This window comes from Mustela nigripes, chromosome 2 (assembly GCF_022355385.1).
Source record: "Mustela nigripes isolate SB6536 chromosome 2, MUSNIG.SB6536, whole genome shotgun sequence".
Taxonomy (NCBI): Eukaryota; Metazoa; Chordata; class Mammalia; order Carnivora; family Mustelidae; genus Mustela; species Mustela nigripes.
In genome coordinates, this window is record NC_081558.1 from 62,887,838 (window position 1) to 62,907,855 (window position 20,018).

Below are 20,018 nucleotides of genomic sequence, written 5' to 3' on the forward strand. Positions count from 1 at the left end.
GTGGTTTGGGCTGCTGCCTTCGGCTCGGGTCATGATCTCAGGGTCCTGGGATCGAGCCCCGCATCGGGCTCCCTGCTCCGCAGGAACCCTGCTTCCCTCTCTCTCTCTCTCTCTCTCTGCCTACCTCTCTGCCTATTTGTAATCTCTGTCTGTCAAATAAATAAATAAAATCTTTAAAAAAAAAAGAATTACACAGGAATCTTTCGTGTTTTAAAGAAAACAACCTCAAGATCTCCTTTGCAAGAGGGACTCCAAAAATAGGAGATATGAAAACCTGTCTTTCTCCTCCTCAAAGTCTTGCACCCCGGATCTGAGGGTCAGGGACACACAGAAAACAGTCTCCACCCCACTGGCTTTGACTTCCTGAGACACCAGGGTCTACACCTGCCTTCTTGGGAGTGCTCTAGAGCAAGGAATCAAACCATGTGGGGCTCCTGACTAGTACCCATAACTCTGACCTCCCAGAAACTTCTTTAACTCTTGGTTAGCCACTTCAACTTGAAAAGAGGCTCCAGTCCTCATGCTTCCACCCCACCCCATCACTCCTCTTCAGCTTCTCTGTCTGTGTAATCTCACAACAGTTCATCATAGTTGACAGTTTATTCAACACCAAGTTGAACTCATTGATCTCACTGCCCCCAACACCGCCCTTGTGCCAGTTACTGGTATGTGCTAGTGCTAGTGTACTAAGGGAGGGTGTGCACACATTTCTCTGTGCACAAACTCAAGGCCCAGGTGGAAATGAGACAGGAGCAGGTACATTTCTCCAGCCACTAAGACTTGAACTCTCAACCTGCTTACCTGGGACCTTTGTGGCCCCTGCTCTGCCAGCACTGCCTTCTGTCTTCCAATCAGTCTGGTTCCCTGACCTCCACCCCCAGCCTGGCTTGGAAAGGAGTTGCATCCTGGGAACCAGGAATCCTGAGTTCTCCACCCAGGGCCACCACTAACCCCAGAGACCTAAGAGTAGTGGCAATTGTGATTGGAGCTCAACAAAGACCCAAAAGGATTGATGTTTCTGGGCTTTCAAAACCCAGATTGGCTAATTCTCCCCTAGGCAATCCCCTCTCCTTTGAGGCCTTAGGGGAATAAGATAGAATATCCAGATTCCGTTCCTGAGAAGGCAGGAGCTTTGAAAAGGGAGCTAGGTTTGGAGATAGGAGGCTGCCCCTTCCCCGTGTCCTGAAGAAATCCCACCACCACCGGTCACAGTCCTTCCCTCCATTGAGAAGTCCAGGCAGTGCAGGCTGGAAGGATGGGGTGGGACCTCCTCTAGTCTCCGGTGTTCCCAGAAGCCCTTTTCCTGCACACACACACAGGCCAGGGGCCCTGGCAGCTCCTGGACACGTCCACACAGTCGCCACCTGCTCCAAGGATATAGCTAGGCAGAGAGCTACAACAAGCTGGTTCCCTCCCTCACTGCCAGGGAAAAAAAAACATTTCTCCATCTTGAAGCAGCAAAGGGGAATCAAGGTCAGCATGACAGGAGCCCACTGTCCTGCAATAAACCGGACACCGTTAAATCCAGGGACCTGAATCTCAAGCAAAAGATGTGGGTGAACAGGGGACCTGGAAATCACCTGGAGGAGGCAGGAACAGTTTGGAAAGCTCTGTCTCGCTGCTGTGGGTGGATGTGGGTTACTTGGCCTGTGTCACAATATTCATTAAGTTGTATGGCTCCTCTACTCTAAAAATGGTAGTATTTTCCTTGGTTTAGCTGCCGGTTTTACTAAATTCTGTCTAAACAGAAGGCAATTCAGAGAAGAGAAAATACTGGTTTCCAAATGTCACAACCCACAACTCAATACATGGGACTTACACTAATGAATTTTAATTCATTCAAGAATTATACTGGGTGGAGTCACTTCCTGAACTCCTCCTGAAATGCTGGTGGGATAAAACAAGCCCATGGAAAGATCAAGTTCTACAGGCGGTGTATTATTCCTTACTAATCTATCTTCCCATTTGAGAAAGGTTCATCTTTCAAAAGTCGTCTTTCTAATGCATCAATTTTAAAACTGTTTCTTTCATAGCTCCTGAACTTAGCCAGGAACTAGAGAAAAAAATAGGTTTCTAGTCTCAAATTATTCCTGAGGTTTTGCTCAATTTCTGAGTGAATACCAAATAATTGGTCATTGAACAATTTAGAGGACAAGTAACTTGCGTAGGCAGAACTCTACTAGTAACCCGGGCATTTCAACATATAAAACTGAAAAGACAAAACTGCCCACAGTTGTGAGGGACCACAGTCTAAATGTGAAAGGGGGGAAAAAGGGCAAATGACCTAAACAGCTAGGTTAGAGAGGCGGGGAAAACATTTTATCAAAATAATGGACAATTAAGCAATGGTGGGCATTAAAAGCAAACTGCACAAAGCCAGCAACTTACAATCACATGAGAGAAGCTTTAAGAGGGGAAGAGATCTCTAGAACATGTCTATAATTCAAACCCCATCCATTTCTTTTACCGATGAAGTCACTATAGCTCAGAGAGAGCAAGTAGTTTATTTAAAGCCACACAGCAAAGGAGCCCGAGGCAGGATTAAGTGGCAGGGTCCCTGCCTCCCAATCTGCTTCCCTCATACCGTCATGCTTCGTGGACCACAGTCACCATGAGAATATTCTTGCCCTTGAAACAAATGTTTTCCATCAATGGAAGAATGGATACACAAAATGTGGTATATACATCCATTCGGTGGAACTTTTCAGTCTTAAGAGAGGAAATTCTAACACGTGCTACAATATGAATGAACCCTGAAGACATCATGTTAAATGAAATAAGGCAGTCACAAAAGGACAAATAAATGCATGAATTCCACTTATTTGAAGTCAAACTCATTGAGACAAAATAGAATGGCAGTTGCCAGGGCTGGGGTGGAATGCAGGACGGGGGACGCGGGGGAACTCATGAGTATCAGAGTTTCATTTTGGAAGGATGGAAAAGTTCTAGAGATGGATGGTGGTTGCTGCACAATAGTGAGTGTATGTACTGCACAATTAGAGCTAAAATGGTAAATTTTATGCTATGTATTTGTTACAAAATTTTTTAAAATTTTAAAGTTTCATAATCTTTAAATACTTTCCACCCAGAATCTAGTACCAATTTTGCCAATTCCCTACTTTAGAAGCAGAAGCAAGCTACTTTATGGGCACAAATAGCATATGTACCTTCAACTTACTATGTGTTATAGACTAAATGTGTGTTGCCCCCAAATCCCTATGTTGAAACCACACTCCCTGATGGGATGGTATCAGGCAGTGGGGCCTTGGGAGGTGGTTAGCGTTAGATGAGGCCACAAGCGTAGAGTCCCCATAAATGGGATTAGTGTCTTCTTGTGAGGCCTTAGAGAGCTCGCCTCTTTCTGCTCTCCACCACGTGAGGACAAAGAAGACTGCCCACCAGGGCCTTGATCTTGGAATTCCCAGACTCCAGAACAGGGAGAAATAAACGTTTGTTGTTTAAGATGCTGTCTGTGGTAGATCTGTTACAGCAGCCTGAAATGCCCACGACATTGTACACTGTGGTAGCTTTCATCCCTCCTAAAAAGTGACCCTGAACAGGGGACAGTCACATCTCAGTGAGAGTCCCAGCCCAGAACTGAGGAAAATCCACATGATGACCAAAACTAACAGACTCATGGAATAACTACCACTGAAACACAGACTGTCAAACCACTACTCAGATGTGAAAACCAAATGCCTACAGCAAGGAAAGATCTAGGACGCAGAGCAGCCTCTCAGGAAAATGGGATCAGGCTGAAGGGCCTCATCTGCCCACCTCCGCCCCCCCGACCACCGCACTTGCTGGGATTTGTCTATATTTTGTGTCTGCAACTGCAAAACTACAAGAAAGCTTGAAAAGTCTCCAGTAGAGAGTCCTAAAAAATCAGAATAAAATTACCACGTGATAGGAGATTTTGCTCAGTGAAGGGCTACAGCATCCCGGTAACCACAAAGAAAGCCAACATCCCAACGGAACACGTGGTACAAAGAAGCTGCTGTTGAACTTCCATGCCAACAATCCTTTCTCATGAGCCTGTGACCTTCATCAACCTCCCCAAGCCTGTTTTCTCATATGTACAATGGGGCTAAGAATTCTTACGCCCCAAAATGAGGTCATTACTCAGTCTGAGCCTACCTGTGAAGTACCCTAACACAATCCCTGACAGCTGGTAGGTAAATCTAGTTGCTTTGAGAGGAATAAAACCCAAGACACCTGTCATACAGATTAGCAAGTTTAGAAGAGGAAAGTCATAAAATTTAGACATCTATAAGGAAAATATTAGATAATACAGCTTAAGCAGTCAATCATTCCACATAGCGTATGGAAACACGTTGGAAGCATAGAATATATTTGTGCCCATAGTAAAAATTCTTAGCACCAAAATGAAAGCTCGATGGGGTTCCCTGAGCCCTAAGAGTCACTGCCAGAGACCTGGTCACCTCCTCTGGCCCTGGCTTTTCCCTCTAGCTACGCTCCCCCCCCCCCCCCCCCCCCCCCCCCCCCCCCCCCCCCGCCCCCGCCTCAGGGTCCCTATCTGCCTTAACTGGTTATAATACAGAACTACATCTGTTTCTAAATTTGTTATATTTACTTAAATGAGATAATGTTTATGAAAGCTCTTTAGAAACCATAAAATCCTATGTAAATGTAGAGTTCTTTATTTAATAAAAATTTATGGGCCTTGTTCTTGAATATTTAAATGGATCAACTTAGCTTTTTATGGTTCTCTCCAAAACAAAACAAAAACACAACAAAACAAGACAAAACCTCAAGCCCTTTTCATTTGTAAATGGCTCTTGATTGATTTTTATCCCCTGCGGAGCCACAGCACTCCACACCAGACAGGAGAAGAAAACTTCACATGGGAATGGGTGATGTTTCCTTCTCTAGAAATGAGCCTGTCTTGAGAGATGAAAAAGCTACAGGGAATAAAAGGCCAGTCACCCCGAATTAATAAGAAAGCACAGAAATCTTTGGAATCAATGGGACAAGTTTAAGGCACAGAGAAATTAGATAAATTCAGACCCCAACAACTCCCAACTTGAGAATATTTACACATGGCATGAATTAAACTTTAGATCCTAATCTACTGAAAGGGGAAAGGAGAGCTTACCAGTAAATAAATTGTGCAAATAGGATCTTTAAAGATATCTAAGACATTATCATCTATTCGTGGAGTCTTTTTTTTTCCCTTCATGTAGTCTTAAAGTCATTTTTGTAATACTCAACTTTCTACCCTCCATTATCTATTCATTAAAGCAGGATTTGCCAGAAACCTTCTCTATTACGGCACTTAACTAAAAAATTCGTACTTATCGAGTGTTCACTCTGAGCTAGGCACCTAATATACTCAAATACCTCTTCAGTAGGTTAATCTCCCCATTTTACAGATGAAAGCACTGAGGCTTAGCAGGTTTACCCAAAGTCACCCAGACGGAGCTATGCGTTCAATCATGGGAACAAGTGAACTGCTCAGATTCTGAAACCGGGTCTAACCTACGGTGGTGCTCTCATTCCGCTTCTTTATCAGTGTTTCCCCGGGACACTTTTGGTTAGTTTAGCAGAGCTGTTTCCAATTTTCCCAGATTAGTGAGACTATTTTTGTCACAATAAAAAGACAACCTGTGGATCGTCTGGGAGGCTCAGTTGGTTGAGCATCCAACTCTTGGCTTCGGCTCAGGTGGACCTCATGGGTCATGAGATTGGGCCGCCAGTGGGGCTGCACTGAGGGAATCTACTTGAGATTCTCTCCCTCTGTCCCTCCCCCATTCACATGTGCACTCTCTAAAATAAGTAAATAAATGTTTAAAAAAAAAAAAAAAGATGACTTGTTGACAGCCCCGTTCCTGCCAAGCTATGGCTTCTTGTCTCGGCGGCTCAAGGGCAAAGGATAAAAGACATCTGTGTGCCTATATAATATATATATATATTAACAAAGCACTGACTTAAGAGCAACAGGTTTCATAGAGCTGACCAACAGTTCCCACCCCCCAAGTCGTCCCACTGAACTTGTCTTCTCACACACTCGGGTAAAACCAAACAACATCTGGTAGTGATGATGCTTTTCTCGTCTCACGCACAAGCTAAACGGCTGACTTAATGGTATGCTCCATCGGTTTATTCCACATTGTGTCTGAGAGTCATCTTTGTTTCCCATTCCCTCTACATTTCCTGGTTCCAAACAGGATACTCTGATAGCATTTCCCACCCAACCAGAAACAGGAAGCACCTGAAAAGTCACAAGAAAAATGCCTTTGTGCCCAAGACTGATGTTTTAAGAATTCAAAAGTTCGAGACAGTCTAGACATAGGCCTATAGACTTCGAGGCTTTCATCTATTAAACTAACATTGCAACATTCTGAAGAAAGCACAGGTGAGCCTCTGGGAGGCCTACAATGAGAGAACAATGTGTGGTTTTTCTGAGCACATCTCAATTTTCTCAGGAGCCCCTGAAGAGAACCCTCAGAGGTGACACAATGGAGGTCCAGCCAGAGGCCTGAGAGACAGAAGCATGGAAGAGCAGGCCCCCAGCAGGGCTCGCACGCTCCTCAGTGGTCCTTCTGCGACTCCACAGTGGACACACTCAGAGGAAGCAGGGCCCCTTCCTCCCTTTCCAGCACCCACTGCCATGACCAACAGCAGATTCCCACCATGCTTCTCTTCCAGGGCACCTCCTCAGCTGCAGACTCAAAGTGGCATCCATTTCTCCAGGTGTCACACAAAATAAGCTGTCTTCATACCACGTAGAGCTTGGCTGCCGCTTAGGTCTTTGGGGAGAAGTGCCCTGCGGAACACACTGGCATGAACTTCTCTCCCCACACAGCTCTCCCGCGTGGGAAACATCCTATTTCTCTGTTTTCCCCTGCAGCTGGGGAACTTCTCAAGAGCTGGGGCTGTCATTTGGGTTTTATTGATGAGGCACTTAAGATTATGTGGACTCTGTTCCTAGCAGACAAATTAATCACCCCGCAGTGACTAACACACATTTGCCTGGCATATAGTATATTAGCACATAATATGGAGTATCAGTGTATATACACGTGCTTAGTGTGCGCGCGCGCACACACACACACACACACACACACACACACATTGGGCACTAGTCTAAGAATGGACAAGTTTTAACCCACTTCATCCTCTTCACAGACCCCCGAGGTAGCTGAGGCACATTCACCAGGGTGGAGCCAGGACTTGAATTCTGGCTGTTGGGGTCCAGAGCCTATGGCTTTTGCCACCGTGCTACATTTCCTCTCCATCGCATGGTACATGAATAAGAGAATGAAAAGAAAAACCTAGCCTTGAGCAAGCCACACATCTCTAGACCTCAGGAAAGAAGGCTCATCAAGATGATATTCAAAAATCTTATCAAATTCTGAAATACTTCTGTTGTATTGTACTTAGCTGTCATGTGATCCCTCACTTGGAACAGAGAGCTTGGGACACCAAGTTTTTCCACATTAAGAAAAAATACAGTTGCTTTAAAACCCAAGTGCCCAAGAATGGGAGGCAGACATCCCCAAAGCCAGCACAGCACAGGCAAGGGTCTCTAAATGGGGACAACATCCTTCATCTTGCCAAGCCAGTCTTTTAGAGATATCTGAACATCGGCCACCCCTTGCCTCCTACAGGAACTAAAACCACAGAAGCATTCTCCTCAGTGCCCCATTGTTCTAGGGGCTGCTCTTAGAACCCAACACTCCCCAGCCCCATGAATGAGTTAGCACACGGAAGTGTGTGTGTGCCCATTGGAGAAGGAGGACTAGGCAGGGGTACCACCATTTTTGCCATTTCTTTGCTGGCTCCATTTGGCCATCATTAAGTCAAGGAATAGTCCAAGAACAACCCTGGCAGCCTGGGCTGATGGTCCATCCACTGCTGTGTGAGGAATCTGGGATCATGAGTCGAGCCCCATGTCAGCTATGACTGCCTAATGACCATGAAATGTCTGTGACAAGTAACAAGCGGTTCCCTTCCCACTCCAACTCCCACAGGTCAGTTGGGCTCCGGCTGCAGGTTCAGAGCAGGTCTGTTCCACATGTAGCTCTTCTGGGCCAGTGAGCCCTAGGGGGCACATTCCATGGTGAGGGTCAAAACCACCCAGAGGGGGAAGAAACATATGAGATTTCCTAAGGCCCCCCTTGTGAATGAGGGATGTGCAGAGCAGCCCTGAACCGAGAGGACACTGGGCTCTGCTGTGGCTCCTCCTTGGCTCACGTGGGCTTCCACCTTCCTGTCAAGCATGAGGGGCCCCACCCACACTCTGCCATCCTCACCATTCCCAGGATGCAGCCTAGAGGCCAGCACCCACATCACCTGCTGGGGGGCCTTCCCTGCTCCCACACACAGCAGGACAGAATGGTGGAAAGACTCCAGCCCCTACACACCTCAGGTGGGTAATCCCAAGGTGTGTTCTCTGCTAGCCCCAGAGCTCCCCAGAGCTCATGCCCCAGCTGCCCATGATGGTAACTTGTAGGTAGCATCTCTCATGGGCTGTCTTCCCTCCCTCTTCTTGCCTCCCAATAGCCCCACTGGGGTCTTCTGGAATGACCTCCAGAAAACTACACATATTCAAAACCCAAGTGAAGAGTTGTAAAGATGACATGAGAGAGGGTGTCAAGTCCCCCAAACCAACACTGGCCCAGTGCTGAGCTCACAGCTACTTAAAACAACACATTGTGCACAAGTGTGAGCCACGGTGGCCACAAGCTCCCACCTCTTCAGAGGTCTGTCCTTCCGCATTCCAGTGCTTACAGTGGGATACAGAGCAAACACCAGGGGCAGCAACATATCCCTATTTCACAATATGTCTTCTGGGAAAACCAACATCCTGCTCTTCTTGCACAACTGGTTTGGATTCAATCATCTTTGTTTCCGGTACTCGTATCGATTCCCTCTCCTCTCCCCAGGCCAATGAGCTACCCACAGAGTTGTGCCAGGAGCTTCCCCTTTTCTTCCTGGGGTGGGACAGGGGGGCGGGAGTGAGGAGTAAGCTGGGGTAGTCAAAACACAGCCTTGACCCCTTATTGATTTATTTATACTATCTGTCCGTCTCTGTGGCAGACTACATTATGTCCATTCTTCAGAAGTTTTTCTTCTGACGGGGGCAATACAGAGATAAACAGGGCTGGAGTTCAATTTCCCCACATGGTCCAGCCACAGTTGATCAAATGTGGACACAGAGGAAAAGAACAAGGCTCGTCCTCACAGGTCAGCATTCATGCCCCGTACAGGAGTCTTGCCAGTTCTTCCATGGGACTGCTGCACAGAACACCTGCTCAGGGCACCCAAGTTCCCTTCAGGGCCCTGGAGGGTCCTCCAGGAGGCAGAAAAATGCATGTGTCCAGAGAGCAGTTCTCAGAACCATCTTTGGTGGCCTCAAAATTTGAAGCCTGGGAAACCCCAGGGAGGCCCAGAGGAAACGTGGACACAGGCTGGTGAAGACTTCAGTCCAAGCAAGTAAATTAGAAGGAGGATTAAAATATCAATAGCACAGCACTTAGAGAGGGAACAAGTGCTAGCTCCCTCAGAATTAGGCAAAGAAAACCAGTGTCCAAACTCTAAAACCAATAAAAAGGTGAGCGTTTCCTGGATCCTTAAACCTCAAGTTCAACTGAGCTAAATAATGATCAGCACAAAAAACATTTTTTAATTAAAAAAAAAAACATAATGATCAGCTCAGTGGTGTTTGGAGGTTTTAAGCAGGGAGACTGGAAAATACATTTCCCTCCAAGATCCCAAGTGCCCCTGGCAAAGAGGTCCTCAAACTGTCATGACAGTATGTGGAACAGATGGGAAGAAAAGAGCCTTGTGATGTTAGGGAATGACCGAATCCCGGGTTTCGGGATTCTCACTGTCTCAGGACATTTGTCCACAAAACTGTCTCAGGAGCCTTAAGACCATCTGGGAGCTTGGACCGTGGAGACCATCGAGCCAACCTCTGAATTTTCAGGCGAGGACATCGAGGCCCAGAAGAGAAAGCAGCTCTCCTAAGGCTGCACAGCATGTGGCAGTGCCAGAAAACCAACTTCTGCCCGAAGGCTTGGCTGAGGCTTGGTGAATTTTAGACTGAGACTTCATATAGCTCAGTGCACACCATGGGCTCTGGGGCAGGGCTGGGGCTAGGCAGGGTCTGAAACGACAGCCCCTGCTCACCCCCATTCCTGGGCAGGGCCATGGGTGCCAAGAGGCCAACTGCGGACCCAGTGCTGCCCTCCAGTTAGAGTTTGGAAAGCTGCGGGAAACGGAGATGATGGGAGTTGTTCAGGGTGCCACAGCAGGTGTGGGGTAGGGGTGGGGGGTAGGGGGATCAGAAGCGCTCACCTTCATAGCAAGGGATCAGCGTCCTGCCTTTGGCCTGGAGGTTGGACGGGATGATGTAACAGAAGCCGTGGGGCAAGATGTGGTCTGTTTCGTAGTAGATGTTCTTCCAGCGGTGGGCACAGGCCTAAAGGACAGAGAGGGGGTCAGAGCAGGAAACTCAGCCCCAGGAGGTCCCAAAGCAGAGCATTAGCAATGCCAAGTGGTTCCACAAGAGGAGGGGGCAGAGGGGCCAGAAAGCCATCCTCCCTCCGGCCCAGCCACAGCTTGGCTCCAGGTACTGTCTGGGACATCAGCAACCCATACAAACACAAACATGCCCCTGGGAAGCTACTAGGAAGAAAAACGAAACAAACACATAAACAAATAGGGGTTGTCCCTAGTGCTAAGGCCTGGGAAGGAAAAACCCAGGGTTATGGGACAGAGACTCTGGGGGTGGGAAGGACAGAGTTCAGGGAGAGAGCGCCAGCTACACTCAAGGGTGCAGTCATCGGGTGCTGAGGAAGCATGTGAGAAAGGCTTGGAGGTTCAAGGGAAACGAAGGTCGTTGGTGGGCTGGTCTGGACTGTAGTGGCAAGAAAGAGGTCAGCCTGCCAGCCTCTCTGCTCTTCATTCCTTCAAAGCAAGGGGTCCTGCAGACCTTGACGACTAGGACTTTGGTGGACGTGCAGAGGAAGTTGACAGTCTCACACGGGTGAGTGGCCTGATCTGCCTTACAGTGTAGAAAGACAACACAGCCACTGTGTGGAGACCGCAGGTGGGGAGTAGACATGAATGTCCGGGTGAGAATGGATGCTGGCCAGGCCTGGGATGGGGGAAGTGGGGAGGAAAGGAGGGGATAGTTTCAGGGTGCAAGCTGGGGGTAGAGCCAATGGGCCCTGGGGAACCACCACAGTGACAGAGAGCAAGAAAGGCAAAGAAAAGGGAACCAGGTCAAGAGAAGACAACCCGCAACACACATCCTTGAGGCCCTCAGGCCAGATGAGTATGCTAGGCGTGCCTCACAGGAGCATCGAGTATTCACCCATCAGTAGTCACCCATTGAGTAGTCACCCATCGAGTATTTATTGAGCACCTACTGTGTGCAAGGCTCTCTGCTAGGCCCTGACGATACAGCAATGAACAGTCAGAGAACTGGGTCAGCCTGGTGGGCGAGACAGAACTCCAGCCCTCACAAGGCTGCTGGATGGCAGGACACATGTGGGGAGTTCCTGTTTTGAGCTGGTTCAGGGCAAAGTAGCAGGTTGAACCACCGTCCATATTTGACTGTTTCTGCCTACAGAAAGATTTCAGCATGTGCGCCATTAACAAGAAGTAGATGTTGATGGCTCTTTTTTCAAAGTAGATGAACATAGAGCAAATGCTCAAATCCCAAGTACACCATTTAATGAGCTTTGACAAAGGTGTACACTCATGTACACAGCCCATAAACAAGATATAGAACATTTCCTTCTCACCCCAATGTTCCCTCATGCCAGAACATGGTTGGTTTCCACAGGCAGGTCAGGGAGGGCTACTCTGAGGAGGGGCCATCTGAGCAGAGCCTGAGAAATCAAAGGAATGGCTAGGAGGGCACCTGGGAGGAGGTTCAAGGCAGAGGGATCTGAGGTGGGCTATCGCTTGGCCTATGTGAGATGAGGCCATTAGATGGACAGACAGATGCCCTAATTAGCTCTCTGACAGCCTCTCACCACCTGGGTCCAACAGACCTTGGAATGGGAGCCCGCAGCAGGAACGTGGCCTGGGCACATCCTTCCCCACCCACCAAAGACACCCCCAGCCTCATATTTGGACATAACTGCCCACTCCATGTATGACCACACATGTCCAAGCATCCACAAGTTTGGTCGGGGTCCGACCTGCTCACTCCCAGGGTGTGCCAGGTTCTCGTGCACATGTGCCACTCACTTCCATTCTCTAGCCACTTCAGTCTGGCCTACAAATGTATTGCCTTAAAATACCACATTTTAAAATAATCAGAGTTTTTAACTTCTTGGTTTCTCTCCTTCAAATGTACAACAGGCCACAATGTTCGGCATTTCTATGGCCCATGTTTGACTTCTGCCACACTGGGGGTGAGCACAGGAATGCAGAATTCCTGCTTCACACGTGGGAACCCCAAGTGGGCTCAGAACCAGCAAGTGCTACAAACAGGACTGGAACTCATCCTTTTAGGGCCCTCCTTATCTCATTAGAAAACACTTTCCATTTTCCATTTAAAACTTCTACTTCCTGGGGTGCCTGGGTGACTTAGTGGGTTAAGCCTCTGCCTTCGGCTCAGGTCATGATCTCAGGGTCCTGGGATTAAGCCCCACATCGGGCTCTCTGCTCAGCAGGGAGTCTGCTTCCTCCTTTCTCTGTCTGCCTCTCTGCCTACTTGTGATCTCTCTGTCAAATAAATAAGTAAAATCTTTCCAAAAAAAAGAAAACTCCAATTTCTTGCTTGAGGAGCCATCAAACCCACTGCCTGAGATCGCTCTGGTGACTGTTGGGTTCCCAGCCTTATCCACAGGCACCAATACCCTTGAAATGACCACTCTAGGGCCAAGTGAAATACTCAGGGCACCCAGTGAGAAGGGCCTCTTTGGGGCCCTCAGACTGTCCTCTGATGAAAGTCACAGCCTGCCAACCTCTCTTCCTTCAAAGCAACAGCCCGCAGCCCGGCCCCCTCCAACAAGACCACTCTGCCCACAGGCGAAACTACTGGAAAGGTGAATTTGTCCACACACTCACTGGCTCTTGCCCTAGGACATTAAACTACACAAAACAAATTTCTTATTATTCCTTATATTGCAAAGTGTCATACCTCCGCACTTGATACTTGTGCTCACTGCAGTTTTCTCAAGGACCTGTACAAATCCGTCACAAAGCCCATAATCTCTCCACTCCACCAAGCAGTTGATTTTTTCAATGTTTAGTTCTGACTCAATTCCCTTTGCTTGCAAGCCATCTAGCTGGCTGGCTCCTGTGACTCCTATTTTAGCTTATAGACTCAGGAAAGCCCTTGGCTTCCAGGGCTTACTGCATTTTATTGTATCTCTGGGCCGGAGGGACAGTAAAAAGAGGCGGATGTTTACCATGAGGCCTGCTGACTTTTCTAAGGAAGGATATTCTGCATTTAATGTCTAGTTTATTGTCTCCTCATTTGTTTGTTTTTTAAGTGCCATAAACTGTTTAAGAAGTGATCTTGAAGAATTCCTAGAAAATCTAAATACTGCATTTCACAGTAAACTAAACTAAAATTAAGGCATTCTGTGAGGTCAGAGATCAAAGTGTCAAAGCCAGTATGCATGTAGGAAAACAACAAAGAGTATTTCTGAATATAAATTATAGAAAGAAAACACTGTTTATCCCTGATTATCATTATATATACACACACACACATCAATCTGACTCCTATGTTAAAAAAAATTCCTAGGGACTGTCTCCAAAGGATTACTAACCCCATCAATCTCTCTAAATGAGTTCGGCTGTGAGGGAGGAAGGGGGGCAGATCAGGGAAGAACAGGAAAAAAAGAGCATTCTCTAAAAAAAAAAAAAAAAAAAATACCAGAAAGACCAGCCAAACTCAGATTCCAAATAATCCTAAGAAAGGGGAGGAGGGTCTACCATCACCCCAAATCTTAGAATCTGACATCTTTCCAGTTATAAGGATGGTTGTGCCTTTTTTTTTTTTTTTTACTTCCAAAAAATAAAAGGAGAAAATGAGCAAGTTTTATTTCAAAAGTCTTATTTGTTATATGGAAATAGCATGTCCTTCCTGGGCAGGCAGTGTGTGGGGGGCAGGGGGAGGGGGAGTGGATCCTGGGCCTCTCCCAATGGCTCAGCCACAAAGGCACGTAGGTCCCCACCCCACCCTCTTACACAGATGGCCAGAGCTATGACCACGCCTCAGGTCCACCCTGCACAGTCAGGGCCAGGCCCTGGGCCACCGGGAACAGTGGGTGGAGGGGGTCAGGACCACGATGCCACAGATCTCCCCTACCCAGCAAGTAAGTGCCCCCCCCCCGCCTCCTGCTCCAAGGGAGGAGGGAGTAGCCTGGGAGGCACAGGAAGGGGCTTCTGAGGTACTGGGAAAGTCCATTCTGAGAATGTTGACCCAATGACAATCATCAAAGTGACACAAATTATTTCTATACTTTCTTGCATATGTTTTAGCTCATTAAAAATTCTCTAAACAACAACAACCAGGAAACACAGCAATAGAAGTAAATGCAGAAATGGACCCTGCAGCTCTGAAACAGCAGACAGATGAGAAGCAATGAATAGACAGGGACTGCCCTGGCATTTGGAAAGGATGTGACCTAGAGCCAAGAACACCGCTGCCACCAGAAACAATCCAGATGTTTCCATTATTTGTCATCTGAGCCTTGGAGATGACTGAAAAGCAGAACCACCAGACTTGACCATTTTTAGATGCCCTCCCAAATTAAAGAAAAGAGTCTGTGCCTATGCCAGGTGGGCTGGGTGTTTACGGTAAGAAATGATTTCTTTTTCTCTACTTCTTAAACTGTCATCTGCACACGAGCAGTGCTGGGGGACAGTGTGGGAAGGCGAGGGGCTTGCCCTTAATGCTGACTCTGCGTCTGCTCCTGGTATCATCTGTTTGCTGGAAGAGAACATGAAGGAACCACAACACCTGTGACAAGACTGGCCTATACAAAGCCGAAGTCAGCCCACCAGAGCTGGTTGCTGGGTTCCGGGCAGAGAAAACGTCATTGCTCAATGAGACACTTCACGCCCTGACACAGCTTTCAAATTCTCCATCTGTTCTTTACTCTGAATCAGCACCAGATGCTGTATGCAAAAAACACAGCCCACCTCCCCCTCTTCAAACCTACCCTGGAATCCAACATTATGTTCCTTGGGGATACAGGTCCCATGCTCACACCCCAGCTACCTCCTGAGGGTTCAAAGGTGTTTGAACAACACCTGTCTTCCTGTGTTTAATTTTCAAATAAATACTTGCCTCGCAGAAAGCCTTGACAAGAGGACTTGACACATTAAAGAAAAAGCAAGTGGATACAAGTCCTCTAAAATGTAAACATGGGGGTGCCTGGGTGGCTCAGTGGGTTAAGCCTCTGCCTTCAGCTCAGGTGGTGATCCCAGAATCCTGGGATCAAGCCCCGCATCGGGCTCTCTGCTCTCTCTCCCCTCTCTCTCTGCCTGCCCCTCTGTATGTTAGAGTATTTTACCTCATGGCTCTAGCCATCACTCAGACAGCAACCAAGATAGGATGGCAACTGATTTGCTTTCTAATTGCTTTAACAGGGACACTCAGCCCTCATCTTACTCAAGCACACTTTTAGACCCCCCTCCTTAGAGAGATTGTCTCCAAGTACTGACAGTAAAAAGGGTAAAAGATGCAGCCTCTCCCTCAAGCAACTTCCATAAAAAAGGAGATGTACACACAGGGTAAGTTATACATTCAAAGGTAACTACATGATGCTCGGTTCTTAATGACTTAAAAGATGCGAAGCTCATTCCAGAAAGCACGGTCACCAAAGGACCAGCTTCAAGGAGGAAGCTGACTCTAAACTAGGGAGGAGAGGGGGGCTGGGAACGGAGAGGACCTAGGGCAGGCCTTTTCTAGAGAGATGGCATATGTGCAAAAAACCCATAGGGACTAACTCAACCACAGCAAAACAATCCAATTTAAAAATGTGCAAAGGAGTAGAACAGACATTTCTCCAAAGAAGATACACAAATGGCCATCAAGCCCGTGTAAAGATGCTCAATATCACTAATCATTAGGGAAATTTGAAATACCATGTTGCACCCACTAGGGTGGCCACTAGTAAAGGAATGGAAATGTGTGGGCAGTGATGTGGAGAAATTGGGACCCTTCTCTGGTGCACTGTTGGTGGGAACGTAAAATGGTGTAGCCATGGTGAGAAAATAGTGTGACAGTTCCTCCAAAAATTAAAAAATACAATTGCCATAGAGTTTAGCAATCCTACTTCTAGATATATATACAAAATAATTGAACACAGAATCTTGAAGAGCTATTTGCACACCTATGTTCATAGCAGCATTATTTGCAATACCCAAGAGGTAGAAGTAACCCAAATATCCATCAATGGGTAAACAAAATATGGTACATATATACAGAAGAATAGTATTCAGCCCTAAAAAAAAGAAAGAAATGGGGTGCCCAGGTGGCTCAGTCAGTTGAGTGCATCTGACTGTTGATTTTGGCGCAGGTCATGATCTCAGGGTCATGGGATCGAACTCCACATCAGGCCCCACGCTGGGCCTGAAGCCTGATTAGGATCCCTCCCCCCACTTCTCTCTCTCTCTCCCGCTCTCTCTCTGCTCCTCTCCCCTTGCATGTGTGCAGGCTCTAAAAAAATTTAAATTTAAATTTGAAAAAAAAGAAGGAAGTACTGTGATACGCTACAATGTGGACGAACCTTGAGGACATAATGCCAAGTGAAATAAGCCAGTCACAAAACAAATACTGCATGATTCCACTTACGTGAGTTATCCAATAGAGTCAAACTCTTAGAAGCAGAGGAATGGTGGTTGTCAGAGGCTAGGGCCAGCAGGAAGGGCGCAAGTGTTCAATGGGTGCAGAGCTTGTTTTACAAGATGAAAAATCTCAGAGTCCTGCCGCCCAACAAGAGGCACACAGGCAATGTCACTGTACTGCACATTTAAAAATGGTTAAGACAGGGCATCTCAGCGGCTCAGTCAGTTAAGCATCTGCCTTTGACTCAGGTCACGATCCCAGGCTCCTGGGATCCCACATCAGGCTCCCTGCTCAGCAGAGAGCCTGCTTCTCCCCCTGCCCCTGCCTGCCGCTCATCCTGCTTGTGCTGTCAGATAAACAAAATCTTTAAAAAAAAAAAAAATGGTTAAAATGATAAATATTACATTGTGTCTTTGACTACAGTAAAAAAAAAAAAAAAAAAAGTCATGAGGAAAATGGATGCAGTCACAAGCCCCTCCTTCTCCAGCACTCCCAGGGGTGCCCACTGAGTGGATGATGCAGTAACTGTGCAAAATAAGAGAACGACAGCCCTGCGTGGGGTGCATCAGGGCAGGGCTATCATGCCCAAGCACCATCTCCACGAAGCCCCAGCACTGCCTTCCCTGGCTTCCTTTGCTAACTGGTCCCTGTGGTCCTCACTGCCGTTCACGTCCCGGGAAACAGCTCTCTCCTCTGACGGATTTACGGTGACACAGGACCCTCTGGGAGCAAGTTCCTGGCCACACAGAGGTTCTCCTTCTGTGGGCGGAGGAAACATTTCCACAGGACAACCTCCGGATCTAGGCTCCACATGCTCGTGGGCCTCTTGGGCCGGGCATCCCCCAGACCACCAACTCCGCTGCTCTGAATTTCAAGCTCAGGCCGCCCGGATTTGCAGATGGAGTGGCGCCTTTCCTCCTTTCCAGAGGACGGCAGACAAGCCTTCCAGGCCTCCTGGGGCCGCGTGGTCTGGTAAGGGTTGGGCCACTACGTCTGGAGGAATGCCGAGGCTTGGAGAAGTTCCAGAAAGCCCGCAACAGTGATTAAAGCGCTGGACAAACAGCGGGGGCCGGGGGCCCTCGCGGACCCCCAGTGATTCCAGTCGGGAGGCTTCTCCACACTGGTGATGGCATCCAGCTGCTTCCTCCCTCCCCCAGGGGCCCAGCAAGGGGCAGACACTATGCTCGTGGTGAGGAGGCAGGCTGCATTCACAAGAGGAGAATCTGCTGTGGAGAAGTTTAACGCGAAAGTAGGCTCCTCAAAGAGGAGAAGGAGACGTTTTGCCTAGATGCATTCAGAATCCTATATCCCCCTGGGGATAAAATATAATAAATATGTGAAACCCTCAAGTTGACAGCATGTGGCCCAAAGGAAGCCTTCAATGAATGGCAGCTGGTAATGTTTTCCCTCCTTGATCTTATGCTTTTAGAAGAAAAATCTTCATAGAGCTTCCAAGATAAAGCCAATGAAAAGAAAAGGGGTATGAAGTCAAATACTGGTTATCTCAGTGGAGAGGGCCACGAGGGAACATTATGGGATTAGCAACAGGCATGCATGCATGTGGATATGAAAACCCCACCAAGCTGATCACATCAGCCTGCGTAAGTACTTTAGTGTTCTACTGTAACAGGAAAGAGTAAAAGCAAAGGAAAAAAGGAGACAAAACTTCTGAGGCAGTTCCCAATTCCTTTTTTGTGGAGTCCAATAAAACCTTCTGGAGTGATGGAAGTGTTTTCTCTGTGTGCTGTCCAGCACAGTAGCCAGGAGCCATGGGCTGCTACTGCTCACTTGAAATGGGGCTAGTGGGACTGAAAAACTGAATTTTTAATTTAGATAAATTTAAAGTGTATGGACTCCATGCGGGGGGCAGCTACTTCACCAGAGGGCATAGCTGTAGGGTATCACAAGTGCCAAGGGTATAAAGACTATTCTTTGTACCTCCTCAAGGCACCTAAGGAGGCTGAGTACCTCATATGCACTTTGGAAGCCAAATAGAGTTGACTCTCAAACAATGTGGTGGTTAGTGGCACTGACCTCTCATGCACTTGGAAATCTGCATATAACTTTTGACTCCTCCCAACTTAATAGTCTATTGACCTGAAGCCTTATCAAGAACTTAACTTTGAATGTACTTTGCATGTTATATGTACTAGACCTGATACTCCTACAATAAAGTCAGCAAGAGGAAAGAAAATACTAAGAAAATCCTATGGAAGAGAAAATACATTTACAGAAAATCCACCTATAAGTGGACTCATGCAGTTCCAACCTGTGTTGTTCAACAGTCAACTGTAAAGCATGAAAAATAACCTGGATTCCCTACTATATAATCCTATGTAGAAATAAACTACTGATACAACATGGGTTAATCTCAAAAGTATTCTGACTGAAAGAAGCCTTGCACAAAAGAACACACATGGTAGGTTTCCATTTATACGAAGTTCTGGAAGTATAAAAGGTAATCCTCAGTAGTACGAATCATAACAGTGGTTGCCTTGGGGTGAGAGGAATGGACTAGAAAGGAACACAAGAGAACTTTTTGGGGACGGGAGAAATACTCTCTAACTCTCTAACTGGAAGGGGGCAGGGGGATTACACAGGAGTGTGCCATGATCAAAAGCCAAACTGTAATCTTAATTCTGTGCATTCCATGCACCGTATACCTCAAAAAAAACACACTCACAAAAATGCTTATGTAATGAACAAGATTTCCAAAGCACAGTTTACACAAATTTTGTCTTATTAAAACAACCATATCTCTACACCCTGGAACAGACATTAAACATCCGACAGATAACAAAAATAAAAAGATCGATCACTGGTCCAAGCAGTAGTCCGGAGCCAGCAAACCCCAAGGCCATGCCCTTGTCACTGTGCCATCCAGCCTACCTAGGGGATCACAGAGCCATTTGTCCTCAGAGTGCCACCCCCTCCCCACAGCACCCCCAGGAGGCCTTACCAGCACGAGGCCATCCGCCTTGGGCTGCCGGGCCAGGCTCACCCCCATCCACTCATCATCCCGGTCTTCCCGGCAGGTCTTTCCACATGGCATGCCCCGATTCTTCCCTAGATGAGAAAGAGAAAAGCCAGACATGCTTTGAGAAACGATGTCCTGTGGACCGATTTTCAAAGGGTTTTCTACATACAGTCCAAATGCTGGTCACCTGCCAGTGAGAAAATAAGGAACTTGGAGCAAAGTGTAAATCAACTCCATCACGGTGTCCTG

General features: G+C 47.3%; 1 protein-coding gene across 4 annotated transcripts in view; it reads right to left on the reverse strand.

The window, feature by feature from the left end:
• ITGA9 (integrin subunit alpha 9) overlaps nucleotides 1-20,018 on the reverse strand; it is a 326,717-nt gene that overhangs the window by 289,002 nt on the left and 17,697 nt on the right. For all 4 annotated transcript variants that reach the window (XM_059390569.1, XM_059390567.1, XM_059390568.1 and 1 more), the window contains exons 3-4: nucleotides 19,752-19,858; nucleotides 10,324-10,447 (exon numbers count right to left, since the gene is read on the reverse strand). In XM_059390569.1, the coding sequence (XP_059246552.1) occupies nucleotides 10,324-10,447; nucleotides 19,752-19,858 (231 nt within the window). The remainder of the gene's footprint in view (nucleotides 1-10,323; nucleotides 10,448-19,751; nucleotides 19,859-20,018) is intronic.